The sequence below is a fragment of the Phytophthora cinnamomi genome (genome assembly GCF_018691715.1).
Source record: "Phytophthora cinnamomi strain GKB4 chromosome Unknown Contig23, whole genome shotgun sequence".
NCBI classification, from domain to species: Eukaryota; Oomycota; class Peronosporomycetes; order Peronosporales; family Peronosporaceae; genus Phytophthora; species Phytophthora cinnamomi.
Genome location: NW_027150956.1, coordinates 713,257 through 733,572, shown reverse-complemented (window position 1 = coordinate 733,572; position 20,316 = coordinate 713,257). Strand labels below are relative to the sequence as shown.

General features: G+C 57.2%; 6 protein-coding genes across 6 annotated transcripts; 5 read left to right on the top strand and 1 right to left on the bottom strand.

Moving 5' to 3' along the window:
- Positions 1 to 770: 770 nt before the first annotated feature.
- On the top strand, positions 771 to 1,444 carry IUM83_05054 (uncharacterized protein; the record flags this gene model as incomplete). The annotated part of the gene is made up of 2 exons (XM_067929166.1): positions 771 to 1,034; positions 1,139 to 1,444. The coding sequence occupies 2 exons, from the start codon at positions 771 to 773 to the stop codon at positions 1,442 to 1,444; spliced, it is 570 nt and encodes a 189-aa protein (XP_067794624.1).
- A 2,783-nt stretch (positions 1,445 to 4,227) lies between these two features.
- On the top strand, positions 4,228 to 4,566 carry IUM83_05053 (uncharacterized protein; the record flags this gene model as incomplete). The annotated part of the gene is made up of 1 exon (XM_067929165.1): positions 4,228 to 4,566. One exon carries the CDS (start codon positions 4,228 to 4,230, stop codon positions 4,564 to 4,566), a length of 339 nt encoding a protein of 112 aa, XP_067794619.1.
- A 117-nt stretch (positions 4,567 to 4,683) lies between these two features.
- Positions 4,684 to 5,244, top strand: IUM83_05052 (uncharacterized protein; the record flags this gene model as incomplete). The annotated part of the gene is made up of 2 exons (XM_067929164.1): positions 4,684 to 5,012; positions 5,139 to 5,244. 2 exons carry the CDS (start codon positions 4,684 to 4,686, stop codon positions 5,242 to 5,244), a joined length of 435 nt encoding a protein of 144 aa, XP_067794618.1.
- A 237-nt stretch (positions 5,245 to 5,481) lies between these two features.
- Positions 5,482 to 6,853, top strand: IUM83_05051 (Gag-pol fusion protein; the record flags this gene model as incomplete). The annotated part of the gene is made up of 2 exons (XM_067929163.1): positions 5,482 to 5,698; positions 6,435 to 6,853. The coding sequence occupies 2 exons, from the start codon at positions 5,482 to 5,484 to the stop codon at positions 6,851 to 6,853; spliced, it is 636 nt and encodes a 211-aa protein (XP_067794621.1).
- A 1,302-nt stretch (positions 6,854 to 8,155) lies between these two features.
- Positions 8,156 to 8,506, bottom strand: IUM83_05050 (uncharacterized protein; the record flags this gene model as incomplete). Its single annotated transcript, XM_067929162.1, has 1 exon — positions 8,156 to 8,506. The coding sequence occupies one exon, from the start codon at positions 8,504 to 8,506 to the stop codon at positions 8,156 to 8,158; it is 351 nt and encodes a 116-aa protein (XP_067794620.1).
- A 156-nt stretch (positions 8,507 to 8,662) lies between these two features.
- IUM83_05049 (uncharacterized protein) lies at positions 8,663 to 14,484 on the top strand (the record flags this gene model as incomplete). Its single annotated transcript, XM_067929161.1, has 2 exons — positions 8,663 to 9,707; positions 14,267 to 14,484. The coding sequence occupies 2 exons, from the start codon at positions 8,663 to 8,665 to the stop codon at positions 14,482 to 14,484; spliced, it is 1,263 nt and encodes a 420-aa protein (XP_067794797.1).
- Between the last annotated feature and the right edge of the window lie 5,832 nt (positions 14,485 to 20,316).

Genomic DNA, 20,316 nt, shown 5'->3' with positions numbered 1-20,316 from the left:
TTTACTGCACGGAACGATGAAGGCGCACGACGGAGCGCCGACAGAATCCAATTTGCACCGCAAGACGCTAGCACAACCGAATCTGCGCCGCGAGACTCAAGTGGAGAGCGAGCTGTGGCGAGACGAGAACGAGACGAGAGCGAGACGAGTGCGAGTACGAGTACGAGTTGACCACAGGAGACGAGCTTCTGTGGAGTGCGTGACGAAAACGAGACGAGCGCAGCGCGCGAAGTGGTGGCTGAGTCACTGCTGAGCACTGTTGCTGGGCGTGTGGCTGGGCGACCGATTGGGTTTCAGGCGGTATTGGACGTGGGTGGGAGCAACGGCGGACAAGTGCGGTCCGGGGGCGTTCCAGAAGCGTCTCGGTGCGGGATCTGGGGACAGTTGGTAGTCTAGTTGCTAAGGCAGTAAGAGGAATTGCGAACGAGTAGATTGTTGGCTTAGACTAGCGTTCTATTTGCTAACGTGTAATACTAAAATTGGAGCGGACGCGACGCAGGCGGACGTTCACGCAGGGGGAAGCAAGTGGTTCCTGGCGGCCATCAACGTTGTTAAGTTGAAGCAGCTGCGGAAAAACGACCACCGCAGCGCAGCTATACGATTTGACTCACGACCGGGCAAGATAACTGGTCCGTTTCATGGTGGTCATACAGGGGCCTCAGCCACGCCAATCATCGAGAACGAGCACGATGACGACTTTGACGCCCACTAGAACGAAGTCCATGACGAGATCCGGGTAGACGCGCCGAGTCCAGCGCACTGTCAGTGACATGATAGCGCGAGAAGATGACTACAGCAACGAAAACGCGAACAACAATGAAGGCCAAAAGGGAGACGACCAGACGAGCAACCGCGGCCACGTCGAGAACCAACGAGTGCAGGCGGTGAAGCCGACCAAGCGTCGGCAGGCGGGCATCAGGAGAAAGCATCGGCTCCGACAGCTGACGAGACGGTGCCCACGGTGGATGATCCTGACGACGAAGATGTGCACGACGAGTAGCCGCCAGAAGCACCACGGACGACGACCGGCGCAGGTAGCGCAGAAAGCGAAGGACGAGCGGCACCTGCAGCAACGATGGAGGTCGCGACCCTCGCGACGGCGCTCCAGCAACTCACGGCGGTGGTGTCGAGCTTGTAGGCGCAAGTGACCTCCGTGACGACGCGTGACGACACAAACCCACACGGTATCTACAATGCGTGGTCTGGCACGTGGGACCCTCCCCCAGGTCACAGGTGGAACGGTAAATACTGGTACGAGCCTATGAAGACGGAGCAGAAGCGGTCGACGACAGCGGCCAGCAAGCCAGCATCTGCGAAGCCCCAGGCGAAGACCAAGTCTAAGCGAGAGCCAGTGGTGTCGAGTGGCGACGAGTCGGATACGCGGCCGAGGAGGAAGCGGGTCAAAGCGGTGGTGAAACAAATCGCTGGCGACAAGGACGGCTGAGACGCGCAAACGACGCGCAATGTGAACGGTGGGCAGAACGACGGTGGCCAGCGCGGCAACACCGCGTGTTTTTAGTGCGGCTGTTGGGTCACTTTTGCCTGCGAGGAAGCGCCCTGACGCGGAGGTGAAACCACGGAACGATGCGTACCCGCAGTCGCGAGTACGGCAAGTCAAGGCCCTGGCTGAAAACGAAGAGCGGACGCAATAATGGGGTTACGGCGTTCGATGTGGAACAAGGATCCCGGTAAATTAGGAACGTGGTGTGTGATGGCGGTATGGCACACGAGCAGTTGATGTCCGAGATGCTGAGCGGCCAAGAGGCAATGGACGATGAGCCAGTGGCGACGGTTCGGCGGAAAAATCGCCAACAGGTGTCGAATAAGGCTTTCGGCCAAAGTTCGAGGAACGGACGGACTAGGATCAAGAGACGGTGACGAGGTGACGGTGGTCTTTGTGCGAACGACGAGGGCTACTCGAGCAGTACCGTGATCAACGTGAACGAGATGCTGAACGAGATGCACGCGTGGGTGGTCGTGCCCGACGAAGAGCGCGCGACGGGCTACGTGGGGACAGTGAGACCAGTGTGGCGAGGTGCGGGCCAATTCCCGGCTTTCGAGATCGAGCCTTGAATAAACGTAGACCGCCGAACGTCGGACTAGAGCTCAGAAGGCTCAGCGTCTTGGGGTCTCAGCTGAAATACCTCAGCTGAGCCCAACAACGGCTCGGATGAAACTTTCCAGCTCCGGTCCTTGGTCAGGCGCGGCGTGCACATCCCCTGCGATCCCCTTAACGGTTCTTCCTAGGGCTACGCTTTGGGCCCAGACGTCAGCCAGCCACAGCAACTTTGTCCTTACTTCAGATGTCTCCAGCGCTCTCCAAACGAAACCTGCTCCCCACTCAACAGGTCTCAGCTCGCACGTGTCCAACCCAATTTGCCCCGAGTTTTCTCCAATACAAAACACGACACTCCACACGTAACTAGTCCACCTCTTCCGAGACCTTGGACCTGGTCTCCGTAGCTTCTTCACTTCCTCCGGCAGTTCCAGCTGAGAGCCGCTTCCACAGGTCTTCGCTCGCCCCTCAGACCTAGAGTGGCCCCGAGAAAATTGGCTCGGTTTGAGCCTGTCCGTAGTCTGGGTTCTCTCTCTGTACCCAGGGACGCCCGCGCACCACGCTCCAAAATGAGCGAAATTCAGCAACCGCACTGAAGACTTGAGCCTATCTCAGCCCCCGCGTAGTCGCTCCGCCGAAACCTCAGGAGAGTCACTTACTCCCCGAAAATACGAAATACGTGTCGGTAATGTCGTCCAGATCACGTAATAATATAAAATAGCTAATTAAGCTCCTCCTCACACCGAGGCACACCCAAAAAGACTATATGGGGTTGAGTTTTGATGGAACCGGTCCTCGGCATCCTTTTACACAAGGAAACACTCCCACTTGCGACCTTCGGGGCAAATTCGATTCTGATTCAATTATTACACATGCAAACAAAGACATATCAAGTGGGGGCGCACAGCGCCGTTCAGAGAGCACCCACAAAGGGTGCTAAGACCATCCTGAGAGTTGCCAGTGTCCCTAAGGCATTCGGCGCTTCAACCTGAGTTTTCGCCAATAATGGGCCGAGCTCAGCAAAATCCAGCGTGGTCAGGCATGGGTTCAGCAGATCTTCAACGAAGCTTCAGTGATGAGTAGCTGATCCCCGGTGACTCATTGGCCGAAAGTATGTCGTAACCTGGGTACAGCTGGTCCCATCCCGGCTGATATATGAGTCCGCCATCATTGATGACGCGACCCTCCAGCAGCGCGCTTTCGCCGTGTACCCATTGGCCACTCTGAGCCCCATAGTCTCAGGCGAGATTCCAACAGAGACCCCCGGCATGAATGTCCACCAGTGTCCGCATCATCTGAGACCTGGGTCGCCAAACTGAGACTCCGGGGCGTCCGCTGAGCCCAAGCCCATCCCGCTGAAACATCTGAGCCGAGACATACAGATTCCAGCTGTTCCGGCTGAGACCACCCAAGCTCAGAGTAGTGAAATCTGAAACCAACTGGCTTTAACTGAGACCAGCTAGTCTCAGTGATCCAAGCTGAGACCCGGGGACTTCAGATCTTCCAGCTGAGACTTGAAGACTTCAGCGCCTCCACCACCAACGCTGACCGACTCTCAGCCGAGCCGCAACGAGTTCAGCTGAGACCAGGTCGACTCAATCTTCCACGCATCCAGCCATCAACAGGTGTCTATCCGGGACGTCTGAGCTCAGCATAGCTCAGCGGGGTGACCGCAATCCAAACTTCACAGGAGTCAAGCCAATCCATAGTCAACTTCAGTCATCGTGGCTTCAGAGTCGAAATAGTCTTAGCGAAATAGCTGAGCCTCCCAGCTGATACCTGGGGCTTCGGCCGAGAGTGTGTCCATGGTCTCCGAGCCAGTTCTCGTTGAAGCGGCGGTTCCTTGAAGCCAGCTGCCCTCTCCCATCCACTAAGGGTCGTGCGTGGGACATAGAGTGCGTTGGCGGCAGGCTATTGACGGGTTCGCCGGAAAGATCTGAGCGAGACTCGTCACACCGGCAATGGCAGCAATACGCTTCGTGCGTGAGGAACGCGAGCGTGAGCTACGAGACGACGTCGCTGGGAGTGATCGTGCTAACCGACGTGATGGTGGTGCACGGAGTTGTGACAGAGGCCGACAGTAGACTGGAGAAGGCGGAAACCCTTCCAAAACTGGAGAAGGCGCAGCGAAGCCGACGCGAGTTGGCACCTTGGTGGCGAAGATCAGCAAGATGGTGACGCCGAACTCAAGACGAGAAGTAGAGATGAACGACGAGCGCATGGGTGACGAGTGCGAACCGCAGCTTGACGCGGGCAAGGTGACGAGCGACGGGTACAAGCAGCTGATCGACGGACACATGACCATGGGCGACGAGCATGAGTCAAAGCCCGACGCGTGTGAGAGTGCAATCGGTGAGTGCGATGGGGAGAACGACAAGCCGAGCTGCGAATTGACGGAGCCGAGCGACAGTAGCACCGACGGAGTGTCGATAGGCGGTGAGGACGATGCGACGAGCGACGACGTCGAGACGAAGCTCGGCGAGGTGGTAAAGACGACCGACGAGTGCTAGATAGCACGGAGCGAGCGCGGACTGCCGACGAACCTGGTGGCGGCGGACTCGGCCTTGACCTCGGTGACGATGGCCGAGTGCACGACTGCGAAGTACGCGAACGGCTAGCCCAAAGAAATGAACGCGCCTTCGGAGAGCGATGCTGGCAACGACGAGACGGTGGGCGACACGCCGGACGGCAGTGATATGTCGGGTGGGGGAAGCCTGAAAGAAGCGGTGGTACGAGTACGGCTGGCGAGATGCAAGGCACGCAAGCAGGATAAGCGTCAACGGGTCAAGCTCCTGATGGCACACCAACAGCGTATCAAGAAAGAAGATGCTGACGAGCAGCATTTCGTACGGCAGCGCGTGGCGGAAGGTGCACTGCGCAACTCGATGCGAGGCGGTCGCAGCGACTGCACGGCAGCGCGACGAGCAGTAGTGGACGGCACGTCGGAGCAGCCAGAGTGCGTTTGGTGAAGCATCGGCGTGACGACGCAGAATGACACGGTGGAGTACGTCGGTGCGGACGACGGACTTCCCACCGCGATGATGCAAGTTGCTGGGGTGATTCGGCAGGTGAAACTGGACAGCGGAGCACGATTCACGGTCGCTGGTACTGAGTGGACCCAGTACGATAATCGCATGGACAAAGCAGCTCCGGTGGACTTGGTGGAAGGCATCGGCGAGTTCTTGTAGGCGTATGGACATTTTAACTCCGTAGTGTGTTTCATGAATTGATCATCGTTGACGCATGCATTGTCTCTGGGCTCACGGACGAGTTCTTGGTAGGTTGGCGTTCACTTCATGCGGACGCATGGCGCTACCATGGACCTCGAGCGTAGTAAGGTGAGTTACATTGAGAGCGGTCGGTCGGTGGTGACACCTTTCCACACGTATGATGGAGAAGGGCGTGGTCGAATCGTCGTTTTGCGCATGGCGAGGAAGACGCAGCTGGACATGTTCACGATGACGCTCGTGGAAGTGGCGGTGACCAAGGAGGACGGTGAGAACGGAATATTCATCCTGACGAAGCATACGGGAGCTGTAATGTTGGCCCCGGTGGCGACTACGGTGAGGAACGGCAAGGCCTTGATGCCCACGATCAACGCGAACGGCGAAGAGTCGCAACTCCCTACTAAGAAAGAAGTCGGTAGGTGGATACCACTCGACCAAGGCGCAACGATGCTGCAGATGAACGGTGAACTGCGACGAGAGCGAGTCAGTGCTTGGTTCGATGAGATCGGCAGAGATGGCGGTGGCGAGCCCCTAGAAAACGAACACGACGTGAACGTTGGAGTCGATGATGAAAAAAAAGCAGTTGGTCATTAGGTTGCTACGAGCGTACCGGCAGTTGACAGCGAGCACTGATGATTGCCCGTCAGCCGCTACCCTAGCTACTGAACACCATATTGACACGGGTGATGCAGCACCCACAATGTGGAAACGCCGATGGCAGGCACAGTCTGAGGACGAGGTGATTGAGTAGAACGTGAGGAAAATGATAGCAGCTGGTGTGATTGAAGAAAGTGACGGCGCGTGGGGGGGGTTCCTGCGGTTCTTGTGAATAAGAAGAATAGAGGAGTTCGATTTTGTGTTGATTATCGAGCACTCAACATGGCAACGAGCGCGGGAGCAGTGTCACCGGAGGAGGACAGGACGGCGACGACAGACGGACACGCCGCGAAGACGATGGTCGCGGCGACAAGCGAGAAGAGGCCCACGACGTGGCCACGAGGAAACCGGCGTCGGCGCCGAGACGAAGATCGGCAACGGGCGAGACGGTGGGGGTCGATGTCGCGACGAGAGGCGCTACGCAGGACTCCTGCAGAGTCTCGCGAAGTGAGGCGTGTCGTGTGTTGGCGTGGCATGACCACGGCGAACTCAAGCACCACCAACCGACGAGGACGAGGTCAGCGGGCGCAACGTGGACGAAAATTGCGATCCCGACGACAATGATGATGGCGAGCGCAGTCCCGGCGAACGCCGCGGACTCGACGACGATGATGATTACGAGTACGGGCACGGTGAAAGCCTCAGTTCCGACAATGATGATGATGACGAGCGTACGTCGAAGCTCACAAACCCGATAACGATGACGAGTTCGACGTTGGCGGACGCGACGATGACGATGGCGGGAGAGACGGACCCGACGAAGACGAAGGTCGCAGTCTCAACGACGCCGATTAGAACGATGGTGAGTGCGGTTGCGACGAGAGCATGGGCAGCAGTACCATTGAGCAACGCAAACGCGGCGCGAGCAACCACCTCGGACGACGAAGACGCCGAGCAGGCACCAGCAGGCTGAGCGCCACGGCGACGATGATGACCACGAGCTGACGGAAGCCACGATTGACACATCGACGAATGGGCGGTGGAGGAGCGAAGAGTCGGTGACGAGAAGCGCTGTACGACCGGAGGCTAGGGCGGAAACGATGCGGAACGACGAACGCGGGACGGCGACGCCGAGAGGTGACGCAGCGAGACGAGCATCGCAGCGAATGGTGCGCGCTAGCGGAGCAGGACTATGAGTGCGACGCCGAGCAGGACAACTGGTGTGGCGGTTGGCGGATCAAAATCAACACCGTCGATACGCGGTGGAGACAGCGGCAAGACGACGGCAGATGCGTTGGCCGACGAGGTCTCGACGGAACGAGTTGCGCAGGATGCGGACGAGCGCGAGCGAGATCGAGATCGAGATCGAGAGCATATGCTCCAGCTGACGGATGATGAGATTGTGAGGGCGCGAGCCAAGAGCCGGATGGTACAGCGGATGGCGAAAGCAGGCGAGCACGGAGGCATGAAGGTCGAGATGCGGTATGGGTTGGCTCTAACCACCACGAAGGACGGTCAACGAGTGATATTGCCGCCGGAGTTGTGAGCTATAGTGTTCAAAGAGGCACACGATTCCGTGTGGGTGGGGCATCTGCGTGCACCCCATACCCACGCACGAATCGCACGAGTGTATTGGTGGCCGGGCTTACTGCGTGAAGTGAAGCGGTGGGTTCGAGGATGTCAAGAGTAAGGTAGTCGGAAGGCACGACGACGTGAGGTGGTGCCTCCACTAAGAAGCTTAGAGGAGGTGATGTCGGCGACAGATGAGCCTTAGGCGTCGCTGGGCCCTTGTCAGCGAAAGAAGGTGGGCCATGACGTGTGGTTGCCGTGGTGGAATATGTGACGCGGTATATAGTGGCTGCGGCGGCGAAGCAGCATGAGGCAGAGCACGTGGCGGAAGTTTTGATGCGCCTAGTTGTTCTACGATTCGGCCCATTCCATGAATTGCTAACGGACAGAGCGCCGGAAATGTCGGTGGAAAATGTGGTCGCCGTACTACAGGCATAGCATTGAACCCTGGGCCGTACAGACCACAGATGATCGGCTTAGTTGAACGATTTCACTGGACCTGGAAGGTCTGTGTAGCAACCTACAAGCACGAAGACGAGCAGAGAGACTGGGATGTGTGGTTAGATTTTGCGGTTTATGCCTACAACTCGGGGCAGCACACGACCGTGAAGCTATCACCTAATGTACTAATGATGGGTCGCACGTTGAAGAGTCCGAACGACTCGCTACGAGTGACGAGCGTTGCGGAGGCAGGAGAGATGATTATCTACCACAGACGGCTACCAGCTGCGATGCGAAGCAGCCACGGGATCGCTGGGTCGGCGTTGTTGAGCGGAACGTAGGGCCCACAGTCATCCGAAGTCTGGTCCCGCGCCGAGATTTGGAGCGTCGTCCTGAAGCTGGCTGGGACGTCCGTCTGGCTCTGGAAACGCTGAAGCAGCTCATACAGGCGCGCCCAGTGCCCCGAAGCGCTGCAGTTTGCCATCAGGAAGTTCATAAGCGCCTCAGCTGAGAACGGGACCGCGCTCAGTAGCTGGTGCTTGAGCTGGGTGGTGTAGACGTCGCTGGTGTGCAGGGTGCTCTGGCAGGCGGCGAGGTCGCTGCCGCACTTCTTCAGCTGCCCGCAAAGCGCATGTTTCTCAGCTTGCGAGCCGTTCAGTCTCTTGGTTAGCGCTTGAACTTCAGCTTGAGGTAGTCGAGCTGGACTGTTGGCCGGAGGTGGGGCTGGTGGCTGTGTCCTGAGCTGAGCCCGAAGCTTCTTGTTCTCGGACAACTGGAAATTGAGCTGAGCCTCGGCGGCCTAGAGCTCACCACGAACCACCTGTTCTCGCCCGGCTGCGGCAGCATCGTACTGGTGATAGATTTGACAGTCGCGCATCTCCTGAGCGTGGCGCTCGCGCTCGCGCTTCAGCTCCACGGTCAGCCGATTGATCTCGGCCGAGAGCTGTCCGACTTGGATGTGGGTCGCACCACCGGGGCTGGGACGCTCAAGCGCCTGAGCGTAGTTCAGCACGCGCTGCAAGCACTGGGCCGTACCGACAACGCGGTGCGCGAAGTGTTCCACGCCGAAACACTGCGCAAGGGGGTCGGTCTCTCTCTCGAAGCGAATACGCGATCTTGGATCCGAAAAGTTCAGCGGCGCGGAAGCGACTGGCTGGATAACGTCCTGCGAAGCGGTGACACGTGCCATCCTGCTCAACCACGCCAACTCGTTGCTCGAGAAGCGCGTGACGTCTTCAATGCGCGCGACACCATCCAACCCATCAACGAGGTTTGCGCGGTTCTCGATGTCGTCAAGCGTCGCGGGGGCCCGAATGGTGGACGGCACAGGCGACGAGTGCGTTGCGAGGGACTGAAGAGCGTGAACGACCGCCGTGGACCCGCCGGAGACGTCGCCGAAGGCGTCTGCAACGCTAGCGGTGGCGTCAAGGCTGCCGTGCTCACTGATGTGAGCGTCGTGGTCGCGGAGGGGGGTGTAATCGACGTGCAGGAGCTCGTGGTGCTGCCGAACGGTGGCTGCGAAGCCGGCAGTGCCGGTGCAGAGCGCGGGGCCGTCGAGGCGGATGCTGGAGTCGCCGGAGACATGCTGGAAGCTGCCGAAGATGTCGTGGAGCCCGTGTGCGCCCTCGTGGAGGTCGCTGATGACACGAACGCGCTTGTGGAGGTCGCCGTCGCCTTGAACACGGAGGCGGAAGCCGTGGGAGTGCTGCCAGAGGCCGCGAACGTGCTGCTTGTGGTCGTGGACACGCTGCCGGAGGTTGTGGGAGCCGCAGGAGAGTCCCGCGACCCCGCATCTTGTCCGCCGCCACCTTGCGATGGTGCGGGGAGCCGCCGGTCGTCCGCGTGGTCGTCGGCCATCCGGAAAATGTGCTGTGCGTGCCAGCGCTGCAATGTGAAGTTCTGTGACTCCGGACTGTTCGTGAAATGGCTGGGCCCGAGACCCGGCAGCCGCGGCAAGAGATTTCGCGGCCGGGACGGGGCGAATGTGGGCATCTTCCGGTTATGTGCGTTGGGGCCAACTCGAGAATGATCTCTTTGGACCCAGCGCACATAAGGGACCGTTGTGACGAGGTCCGAGCCAATTCTTGGCCAAGACCCATCAGTCAGAAGCCCAAACCCTATCACGTACCGGCCATATGTCACTTGAAACGTGGATATTTCTTGACCCAAGTCTGGTTTTTGTTTTTTTTTACTTTTTTTTTTACATTTTTACATACTTCAAGTTGTGCTGACTACATCTGGAAACAGAGCTCTGCGAACGTCGAGTTGCAGCGACCCCAGATCCCCAGGTCTGATATTTGAATTCGGTCTGAGGTCTGAGAATCGCTCTAGAGGCCACAGAGCTGAGGTTCCAGGCCTTGAATCGGACTCTGGGCGGAGAGCTGAGCCCTGGCCTTCTGGGTCTGTGATTTGAAGCCCCATGGTTGCTTAGGTCTCAGACTCCAGGTCTCAGATTGGTGACCTCGCAGTTTGGAATGCCCGGAGTTCTGAGACCTGAGAGTGATGGCAAAAGTCTGAGACTTTGTGATTTGGAGTTCGGTCTGAGGTTTGCCTGTGGACCAGACCCTGAGATGTGCAGTCTAGGGTCTGGGAAGAGGGCATGGCGTGCGGCGTCTGATTTCATCTCGGCTCTGGGGTGCCACTGCTGAGATAAGGAGTCAACGTCGTAATTTTGCCCCCAGCTCAGATTCCCAGACTCAGAGTCCCAGAAGTTGAACCAAAACTGAGACTCGTCAAATTGGTTGGACAGCCGGGATATGGAATCAACATCGTAATTTTGCCCCCAGCTCAGATTCCCAGCCCGGCAGTCCCTCAACTTGTGCCAAAACTGAGACACGGTGATTGTGGGCGCAAGTTGGTGTCTGGATACACGATGTTCGTGAGGATAAGTGGAAACTGGTGAAAGACAGCTGACGCTCCGAGCCTAGGACGTGACTAAAAGCCTGCGGCGTGCCTGTAGGGCCCGAAGCGCAACTTCGTGGTCTCGCATATGAAGTGGGTACACAAGTGATGGCTACGTTGCCGGTCTGGGAGCTGCGGTTGTTGCTCTTTGAAGTTGGCGGTTGCCGCTTGGAAGGTCGCTCTGAAGGGTCGCCCCGTTGTGGCTTTTCGGCCCCTGGTGTCAGGCACACAAGATTCGGCCTGAGCAATCGCCTATGGATCTGGGCCAACGGGAGCCACAGGATCTTGGCGTCATCCGGATTACACCTGATTTGTACCCATAGTAATCAGTGTAATCAGGTGATGACAGACCAAGTCCGCCCAATCCCGGCCACAAGATCCTGGCGTAATCAGGATATCACTGATTTGCACCCAGGTGTAATCAGTGTAATCAAGTGATGACTGACCCAGACAGGCCAATGGAAGGGCGCCAAGGCAGCGACGCGCATTCACGGGCGCCGCCAAGCCAGTAGCTTAGTGGGTGTCTCACCTTTGTTCAAGGTGTACCCAGGAGATGTTTGCACCCTTACTTGATAGGCCCTTTGTATGTGCATGTGCATGATAATAATCAGAGTTTGTTTTGCCCCGAAGACCACAAGCTGCGGAGTTCGTCTTGCGCCGACGGGCATGTTGCTTCACAGGGACCAAGTCCCTGCCCCGGCGGCGCGCGCAAGGTCAAGTGGAGTCGCTACGAGTGTTCTACGGTCAAGCTCAGCTAACTCCAAATAAATTCAAGTTCAACAACCAAGCCTTTTCGTGTTTCGGCCCGGTTTGCCTTCGTTGTTGTATTTCCACACGCGGGACATTGGTTTTGCTGTTTTTCCTTGCTGGTGAGCTGGTTTCCTGGCGGTGCTTCATATTTTCGGGCGGAAGGTGCTCCGCTCTGAGGTTTCGGCAGAGCAATACCTGGGATAGTGGTTTCTGGGGTTGCTAGTGGTATCCATGTGGCGCGAATAGTCTGGGATAGTGGTTCCCAGCTTCGCTGTGTCGCCTACATCAAGGCGTGGTGCGCGGAAGTCCCAGGGTGCAGAGCGAGAACCCTGGATCAAGGCAGGGTCATACCGAGCCAACCCTCGGGGCCACTCTGGTCTGAGGGGCGAGTGAAGACCGTTGTGCGGCTCTCAGTCTGAGCCGCCGGAGGAAGTGTTGTGACTGGAAGCGACTCGAAGCCGGAGTCGCTGAGCAAGGAGGAGGCTGTTAAGGCCCAGAGTCCAAGGGCCTGAGAAGAGAAGTGGACTAAGTGTGTGTGGAGTGAACGTGTTTATATTCAAGAAAACGGGGCACAGCGGATTCAGCACGTGTGTACAAGGGCCTTCCAAGCAAGGAGCAAGCTTCGTCTGGGGGCATCTGGGAACTGTCGAGTTCGGAGGCAGCTGGTGTGGCCGACGCAAGTCTGGGCCCACAGCGTAGCCTTAGGAAGAACCAAGTCAAGGGATTGCAAGAGTGAGGAACACACGCCTCACCCAGCTTGGGATCTGAGATCTAATCTCAGATTCTGAGTTGAGTGGTCTGAGATCGAGGTCTAGCCGCGAGGCTATTCCCTGATTTTGGAGCCCGCATCGCCACATACGACAATTTTATAGTTGAGCACGAGGACGCGGAAGCAGAACCTGAGAGGCACATTTCGCACGTGTCTTTCCTGGTGACCTACTATTATCCTACGGAGTTGCTAAAACGAGCGGCGACTGACATTGCCGAGCAACTGGAATATGAAGAGCATGTCGAGACGGAACCGGAGGCTGAGCGAGTAGAGGTGGCACCGGTTAACGCAGCAACTGCGCATCGACGCCGAAAACTAGGCCAACGCACAACGGTCGGCGCGAATGCAAATGAGCGAGCGAGTGAGTGGCTGGTGAAGTTACGACGGCGCCAACGACAAAACGGAGCATGACATTATGTCCTCGAGTACGAGATACGGCCTGCGAGGCGCGGACAACACGCCACAGCGCAGGACGAACGACGATGGGTTTCTGCAGCAGAGTATGATCGGCTTTTCAAGTCCGTCGTGGAAGGCTCTGGGGAGGAAGAAGGCGTGTAATGGACTGGTGTCGCAATCCGGCCACTGTGGAGCAGGTGCGTTCACCGGTGAATGCGCTGACGACAGACGCCGAAGTGGACGACGGCAAGCTGACGTGAGCACAGCCGAAGAGAAGCCAGTATACACAGGATCCGGCGTATACGGCATGTTGAAGTACCTCGACGAGGCCAGATTTACTGCACGGAACGATGAAGGCGCACGACGGAGCGCCGACAGAATCCAATTTGCACCGCAAGACGCTAGCACAACCGAATCTGCGCCGCGAGACTCAAGTGGAGAGCGAGCTGTGGCGAGACGAGAACGAGACGAGAGCGAGACGAGTGCGAGTACGAGTACGAGTTGACCACAGGAGACGAGCTTCTGTGGAGTGCGTGACGAAAACGAGACGAGCGCAGCGCGCGAAGTGGTGGCTGAGTCACTGCTGAGCACTGTTGCTGGGCGTGTGGCTGGGCGACCGATTGGGTTTCAGGCGGTATTGGACGTGGGTGGGAGCAACGGCGGACAAGTGCGGTCCGGGGGCGTTCCAGAAGCGTCTCGGTGCGGGATCTGGGGACAGTTGGTAGTCTAGTTGCTAAGGCAGTAAGAGGAATTGCGAACGAGTAGATTGTTGGCTTAGACTAGCGTTCTATTTGCTAACGTGTAATACTAAAATTGGAGCGGACGCGACGCAGGCGGACGTTCACGCAGGGGGAAGCAAGTGGTTCCTGGCGGCCATCAACGTTGTTAAGTTGAAGCAGCTGCGGAAAAACGACCACCGCAGCGCAGCTATACGATTTGACTCACGACCGGGCAAGATAACTGGTCCGTTTCATGGTGGTCATACAGGGGCCTCAGCCACGCCAATCATCGAGAACGAGCACGATGACGACTTTGACGCCCACTAGAACGAAGTCCATGACGAGATCCGGGTAGACGCGCCGAGTCCAGCGCACTGTCAGTGACATGATAGCGCGAGAAGATGACTACAGCAACGAAAACGCGAACAACAATGAAGGCCAAAAGGGAGACGACCAGACGAGCAACCGCGGCCACGTCGAGAACCAACGAGTGCAGGCGGTGAAGCCGACCAAGCGTCGGCAGGCGGGCATCAGGAGAAAGCATCGGCTCCGACAGCTGACGAGACGGTGCCCACGGTGGATGATCCTGACGACGAAGATGTGCACGACGAGTAGCCGCCAGAAGCACCACGGACGACGACCGGCGCAGGTAGCGCAGAAAGCGAAGGACGAGCGGCACCTGCAGCAACGATGGAGGTCGCGACCCTCGCGACGGCGCTCCAGCAACTCACGGCGGTGGTGTCGAGCTTGTAGGCGCAAGTGACCTCCGTGACGACGCGTGACGACACAAACCCACACGGTATCTACAATGCGTGGTCTGGCACGTGGGACCCTCCCCCAGGTCACAGGTGGAACGGTAAATACTGGTACGAGCCTATGAAGACGGAGCAGAAGCGGTCGACGACAGCGGCTAGCAAGCCAGCAGCTGCGAAGCCCCAGGCGAAGACCAAGTCTAAGCGAGAGCCAGTGGTGTCGAGTGGCGACGAGTCGGATACGAGGCCGAGGAGGAAGCGGGTCCAAGCGGTGGTGAAACAAGTCGCTGGCGACAAGGACGGCTGAGACGCGCAATCAATTGGTGCCAAGGTAAGGGATGCCTGATAGTACCGCATTGCAAGCGAGCAAGATCAAGAGCTGGGCGGCATCCGCGGAACGAAGCTTGACTGCATGAAGCTACATGGAACGGTTACGACCTGGGGGAGAGCTGATCATGTCGGCACTGGATGTGCGGTGACGCCGTTGAGAAGGCTGACTAGTAAGTACAGTGTGAGAGCGAGAGCTGTAGGGCTAGTGAGCGAATTCGACGGAGCTAACTTTTTCAGAAGCCGGATTTTTTTAGGTCAATCCCACATACTGGTCACGCATCAAATCATTGATTTGGTCACGTGATCTAAAGCAAGGAGATCACACTCAAGAGGTGTAGTTGCTAAAGTAAATGCATTATATAGATCCTACTACAACGCTATTCTGGAGGATACCAACTTCGGCTCCATTATACCACTGCTGATGCATCGCCGTCGTAGTCAAATGAACGATTTGATCCAAAGCCTTCTCTGTCATGATTCATCTCGGCGGTGTCTCCCTCCGACCTCAAAGCACTACTGCACGATTCGGGACCATCAGCAGCAATGATGACCGGCTGCTCGTCTTCGCCTTCACTTTCTTCAGACTCCATAATGTCGACGACGCGAGGCAGTTGCGGAGCACGTGGCAGCTGGATGCATTATCGTTGAGGTGGCCTTATCAGTCCTGAAGGACAGCAATGCGCTGCGCCACATACTCACGAGAAATACCCTTAAGTGTGTCAACAAAGCTGGCTATTGGAGGATGTGGGACTTTGATTTTCCTGTTCAAATGACGACGGAAACGCTCAAGCGGGTTGTTAGTTCTACTAACAATGTCGCGCCCCATGCCGTGCACGTTCCAATACGTTGGCGGGAACATGTCTAGCCAAGTTCGTCGAAAGTAATTCCAAAACTGACGCCGTTTCCTGTGCGAGTAGCTCACATTCTTCACCACAGTATTTTTATCTTGGCCTTGACCCACGCAACCCCTTGAATTTCTACTTTACTCGGGTCGATCACCGTCAGAATGTCAAAGACATTCGGGACCATTGCTAGTTTAACTGTGTCTTTTGTTATCTGATTCTCCGTCTGATTCCGACGGAACGCTTGTTTAAAATGAATTAAACAACCAATAATACAAATGCGCTCTCTGATACCCCACGAACAGGAGGTCCGGGTTGCATGTAAAACGTCTCCATCACCTGAAGCCAGATGTCCCGTTGGGCCATGTTCATTTCAACAGCGAGTTGGTCAACTTGCTCCAGTATAGCCTCGCTAATATATGTACAGGGAATACCATCGGCTAGAGTCACCCTACTTCGAAGTGCCGAGTTCGTCCGACAAGTATGAGGCACGTGTAGTATCGGGAAATGAAGCCGAAGCCAAAATCCAAAGGCGGGACGAGGGACGAAGAAGACTCGAGGCGCCGGCGTTAACTGGCAAGTCACAACCCATCGCCAGTCATTGGACTAAACTCCCTGATCGCTGATTGGCCTAAATAGGCCGGTGACGATGACTCGTCAACGGTCCCAAGTCAAGATCGGGCAGTTGCAGCTCGCTAAGTGCGGGGCGAACCTACTGGCAAGATCCGAACTTATGAGTCATCGGCGCCTGTCCCGAGTCGTCGGTGGCGTTTCAGCGGCCGTTTGAGTCGTCGGTAACGCCGCCACGTCGCAGAGAAAGCGCCGAAGAGTCGTGAGTTACAACTGGCGGTCCAAAACGGACGCGTTTATACTTGATATTTGTATTGATTGATAGGAAACTTAAGAGAAGACAAGATAAGCCTTCGGGCAACAATAACAGAACAGCTTTTCCTCCCAACCACGCAAGGGCGACACCGGTGCCTGCAGTGAACGACCTGCAGCTCAAGGTAAACCTGGTAGGTGGGATTATGACTGTCGGTGGGCACATCTACTAGTGTAGCGTGTGTTCATCCCTGGCAGGGCCAAGAGTTAGTGGCCGGTGTATTGGTAGCGACGAGTCGTCGCCAGGAACTAGAGGAGCGAGAGCGCACTCCATTTATTTCTTCCCGCCGGAGTATAGCTCCGGCACCCTCGTATCACGCCGTAAAAGGCCGGGACCCTTCCTTCTGAGGGCCTGCGAGGTATATTTTGTGTGTGAGAGCGTGCTAGCCTTTGCTCGTGGCTAGTGACGCTGAGTCTTCCGTCGGTCGACTAGCGGAAGCTCGGTACACAGGGGAAACATCAACCCGGGGCAAGGGAAAGTTCCTGGGCCTTCAGGTTCTAACCCTAACAAGCCCATTTGAGTCTTCGGTGACTCGGTGGGTGTTGTTGGTGGGGAAAGTGTGCCATATATAATTTAGCGCGTGTTCCTACACGACAACTGGTGCCGCGACCCGGGATTGGTGTGACCTTCTGTGTTTCGTGCTACTGCAGGTCGATCGACTTTAAGAGCAACCAAGAAGAAGAAGAACAAGAACAAGAAAAAAGAAGAAAAAAGACGAAGAAAATGGCGAAATGATCACGTTCAGCGGTACCAGCAACTCCAATGAAGCTTTGCGGAACGCGTGCCGACGACTCGACTGCGGCCCTGATCACGCCGCACCTCGACCCGATTGCTGAGCGGACCGTCAGCTTCGACGACTCGATGACTGGATCCGACGCCAAGGACGAAGAAATGGATGAAGACTGCGACGATTACCTGGAGGATAAGGCGCCTGCGCCAGCGGTGGTGACACCCGAGACTCCGGAAGATGCAGTGCTGTCTGCGGGACGCAGCGCGGGCACGCGTTCGTTGTCGCGAAACCTCGCGGTTGAGCTTGATGATGACACGCGCTCCGTGACGCACAACCTCGCGGATGAACGGGATGATGTGGATGGCCCAGGGCCAGCGTATGACGACTGGAAGACTTTGAAGACGCCGCCGACGACTCGAGGTCACCGGTCATGACGACTCAAGTGACCGAGCAAACCTCCGGTAACCGGCCGCCACTCAACGGTGACACGTCGGCGGCCAACAAGGTCTCGGTCGACTTTACGAAGAGATGAAGAAGAGCGACTGGGGTGAGCTAATCGAGCCAACGATGACTCGCCAAGCGGTTTGGGCCGATTTGTGTCACCAGTTGGCTCGCCCAGTGAGTTCCGTAACAATCAAAGAAGTGGTGAAGGAAACCGAACGATTTCTGAAAGCACTGAGGCTTCGGCCTCTGGAGCACCCTTCACCGTCGACGCTGGAGGGCTGGATGCCGGCCGAAGCGGGCGCGGAGCTCTGGAAATGGAAGAAGCGACTCCGCACAGCCATCGGCGTGAACTCGTTCACTCTGGACGACTCGCGGAAGACTCGTGCGGCTCGCGAAGTGGTCGACCCGGCTAGCGTACCGCTGCCGACGACTCCGAAGAGGGCAATCCGCGAAAACCCCAGCCGAAAACCCACCGGAGGGGTGTTTAGCGCGTCAGGGGAGCGATCCCCGTACTTTCAAGACTCCCACATGGTGACTCCACCAACTACGGGCTACTCAGACCGCGCTGGGCACACCACCGATTACTCAAAATCGGCCAGGGGCACGAAAAGCAGCTCAGGACGGAGCAGGATCCGCCGCAGCGGGCCCACCGACGACTCGTCGGACGAAGAAGCGGACTTTACCGGCGATGGAGGAGCGCAGATGGGCGAGTACCTGCGCCAAATCCGTGAGGTGACCGAATCCGAGTTGCTTAACGCGACTCCGAGGATCGAGGTGGTAACGCATCGCCCACTGGGACAGATCAAGGCGTTCTCGGGCACCAGGAATAAGAGCGAGCACTCGATGCAATGGCTTCGCGCCTATGTCTACGAGATGAAAGGAACACGAGCATCGCCCAACGAATGGTGCATGCCTTTCGAGCTGAGTCTTCGGGACGGCGCTCTACATTGGTACCGACAACTGCCCAAGAAGACCAAGCGAACGTGGAGCCTCTTAAGCGAAGCTTTCATCAAGTACTATTGCTCCCAGTTCAGCCAGTCAGCGGAGACTCGCTACTACTCAGCCAAGCGCGAAGACAAGGAACATGTTTGCGACTACCTAAACCGGCCCAATGGCTATGCCAGGAACGCTAGAATTCGGTTTGAGAGCAACGGCCGCAAAGCACGCGACCACGTCAAGCGGTTCCTCGAGACTTGCGGCGACCGAGAACTCGAACGGCGCTTGTGCCACCTGAGCATCTCAGACATACATGAGTTGGAAGAGATGATCCAAGAGATATTGAAGATTGACGAGCGCAATTCGTCCCGCGAGTCGTCGCTGCCTCACTCTCGAGCTCGGGATGCCTCCCGACGACGTGATGACAGACGTCGCGATGACTCGCGCCGCCACGAGCGCTCGGAAGACGCTCGCCGACGTGATTACCGCCGCCGCGACGACTCGCGGGATGCTTACAACCGTCGCGACCGACGCGAACGAGATTATGAGCGTCGGTCGCGACGACTCACGCAATATGCCTCGCGTGAGCCTAGCTGAAGCATCTGTCGCCGACATCGTCGCCGAACTTCATGGACGGGACACGCGAGAGACGCGGAGCGAGCTGCAGCAACAACGCCACAGATATGATGGCGACAGCAACAGCGAAGATGGAAGTGAACACGGCAGCGACGACTCACAACGTTGCGGCGAAGACTGGGGTGATAGCTATTCGTCAGACGGAAGCGACCACTACCTTGCGGCAGCCAATGACAACGAACGACGAGTCGCCGCCGAAGGCACGTACGTCCGGTCCGCCAACCGACAACCCTGGGGTGACTCAGCGGGGCGCAGCCAAGGCCGGGACAATCGGCTCCAGAACCGCGGTCACCGCGACGAGAGACCTCGCCAGTATGGACCGTGCGCGGCCTGCGGGGGTCTCTATCACTCGGCGCACTACTGCCGACGTCGGTGCAAGCTGTGCAAACAAGTGCACGACACCGGAAAATGTGAAGTGTTCCAAGAAATCACCAAGATCATCAAGTCCAAGGTGGACAAGAAAGACCTCACACACGAGCTCCAGGAACTCCTGTTTTCGGACCATTTAAACTAGGCAGCCCGCCAACTACGACTGGGTTGGTCCCAATCGGGCTGCCACAGTTAGCCGAGCCCGCAATTGAAGCCGAGTGCATCTTTGCATTTGTGGGCGAGTGCGGGTGGACGAAGACTGAACAAGATAACGACATGAAAACGACGGAATTGGAAAAGGAGAGAGGCGATTGCCTCGGTGGAGGTGTATGGTGTAAAGAAGACGATAACGAAGAGGTGGGAGATACCGCCGAAGACTGGCTGACAAGCGCAATACAAGAAGACTCGCGCCGACGACTCCTTCCAGAAGTGCGACTCTTAGCTGGAGAATGGATGGGATGGTGGTCGGCGCAGAAATTTGACAAGCGCGTAAGGATGCGGACACTGGTGAACGGAGCCGTGAATGACTCGCGCACGAGGATATTGCTGGACACTGGGGCAAACGTCAGTGTCTTCTCGGAGAAAATTGCCAAGCGACTGAAACTCCGCGAAGTAGTGGGGCATGGACGTTGCATGGATGTACAAGGAATCACCAAGGGCAAGATGATGACGACTCGCCGAGCGAAGGTGAAAGTCACCCTTGGATGGGAGCGCGTTTATGTTTTTGAAGTCTGGATAATGGATCACTGCGCCGGGGTAGAAGTGGTGCTTGGCACCGACTTTATGATCCCGGCCGGTATCCGACTGGACCTCCTAAACGCAACGGCCAAACTCCCCGACGAGGTAATGATCCCGCTGATCAAGACTCAAAACATGATGGACGAGGCCGAAGGAAGCCACGTCGCGTACGGTCCGACGGAACCAATGCAAATACAGGGCCATGAATGGGACGAGTTCAAACTACAGCGG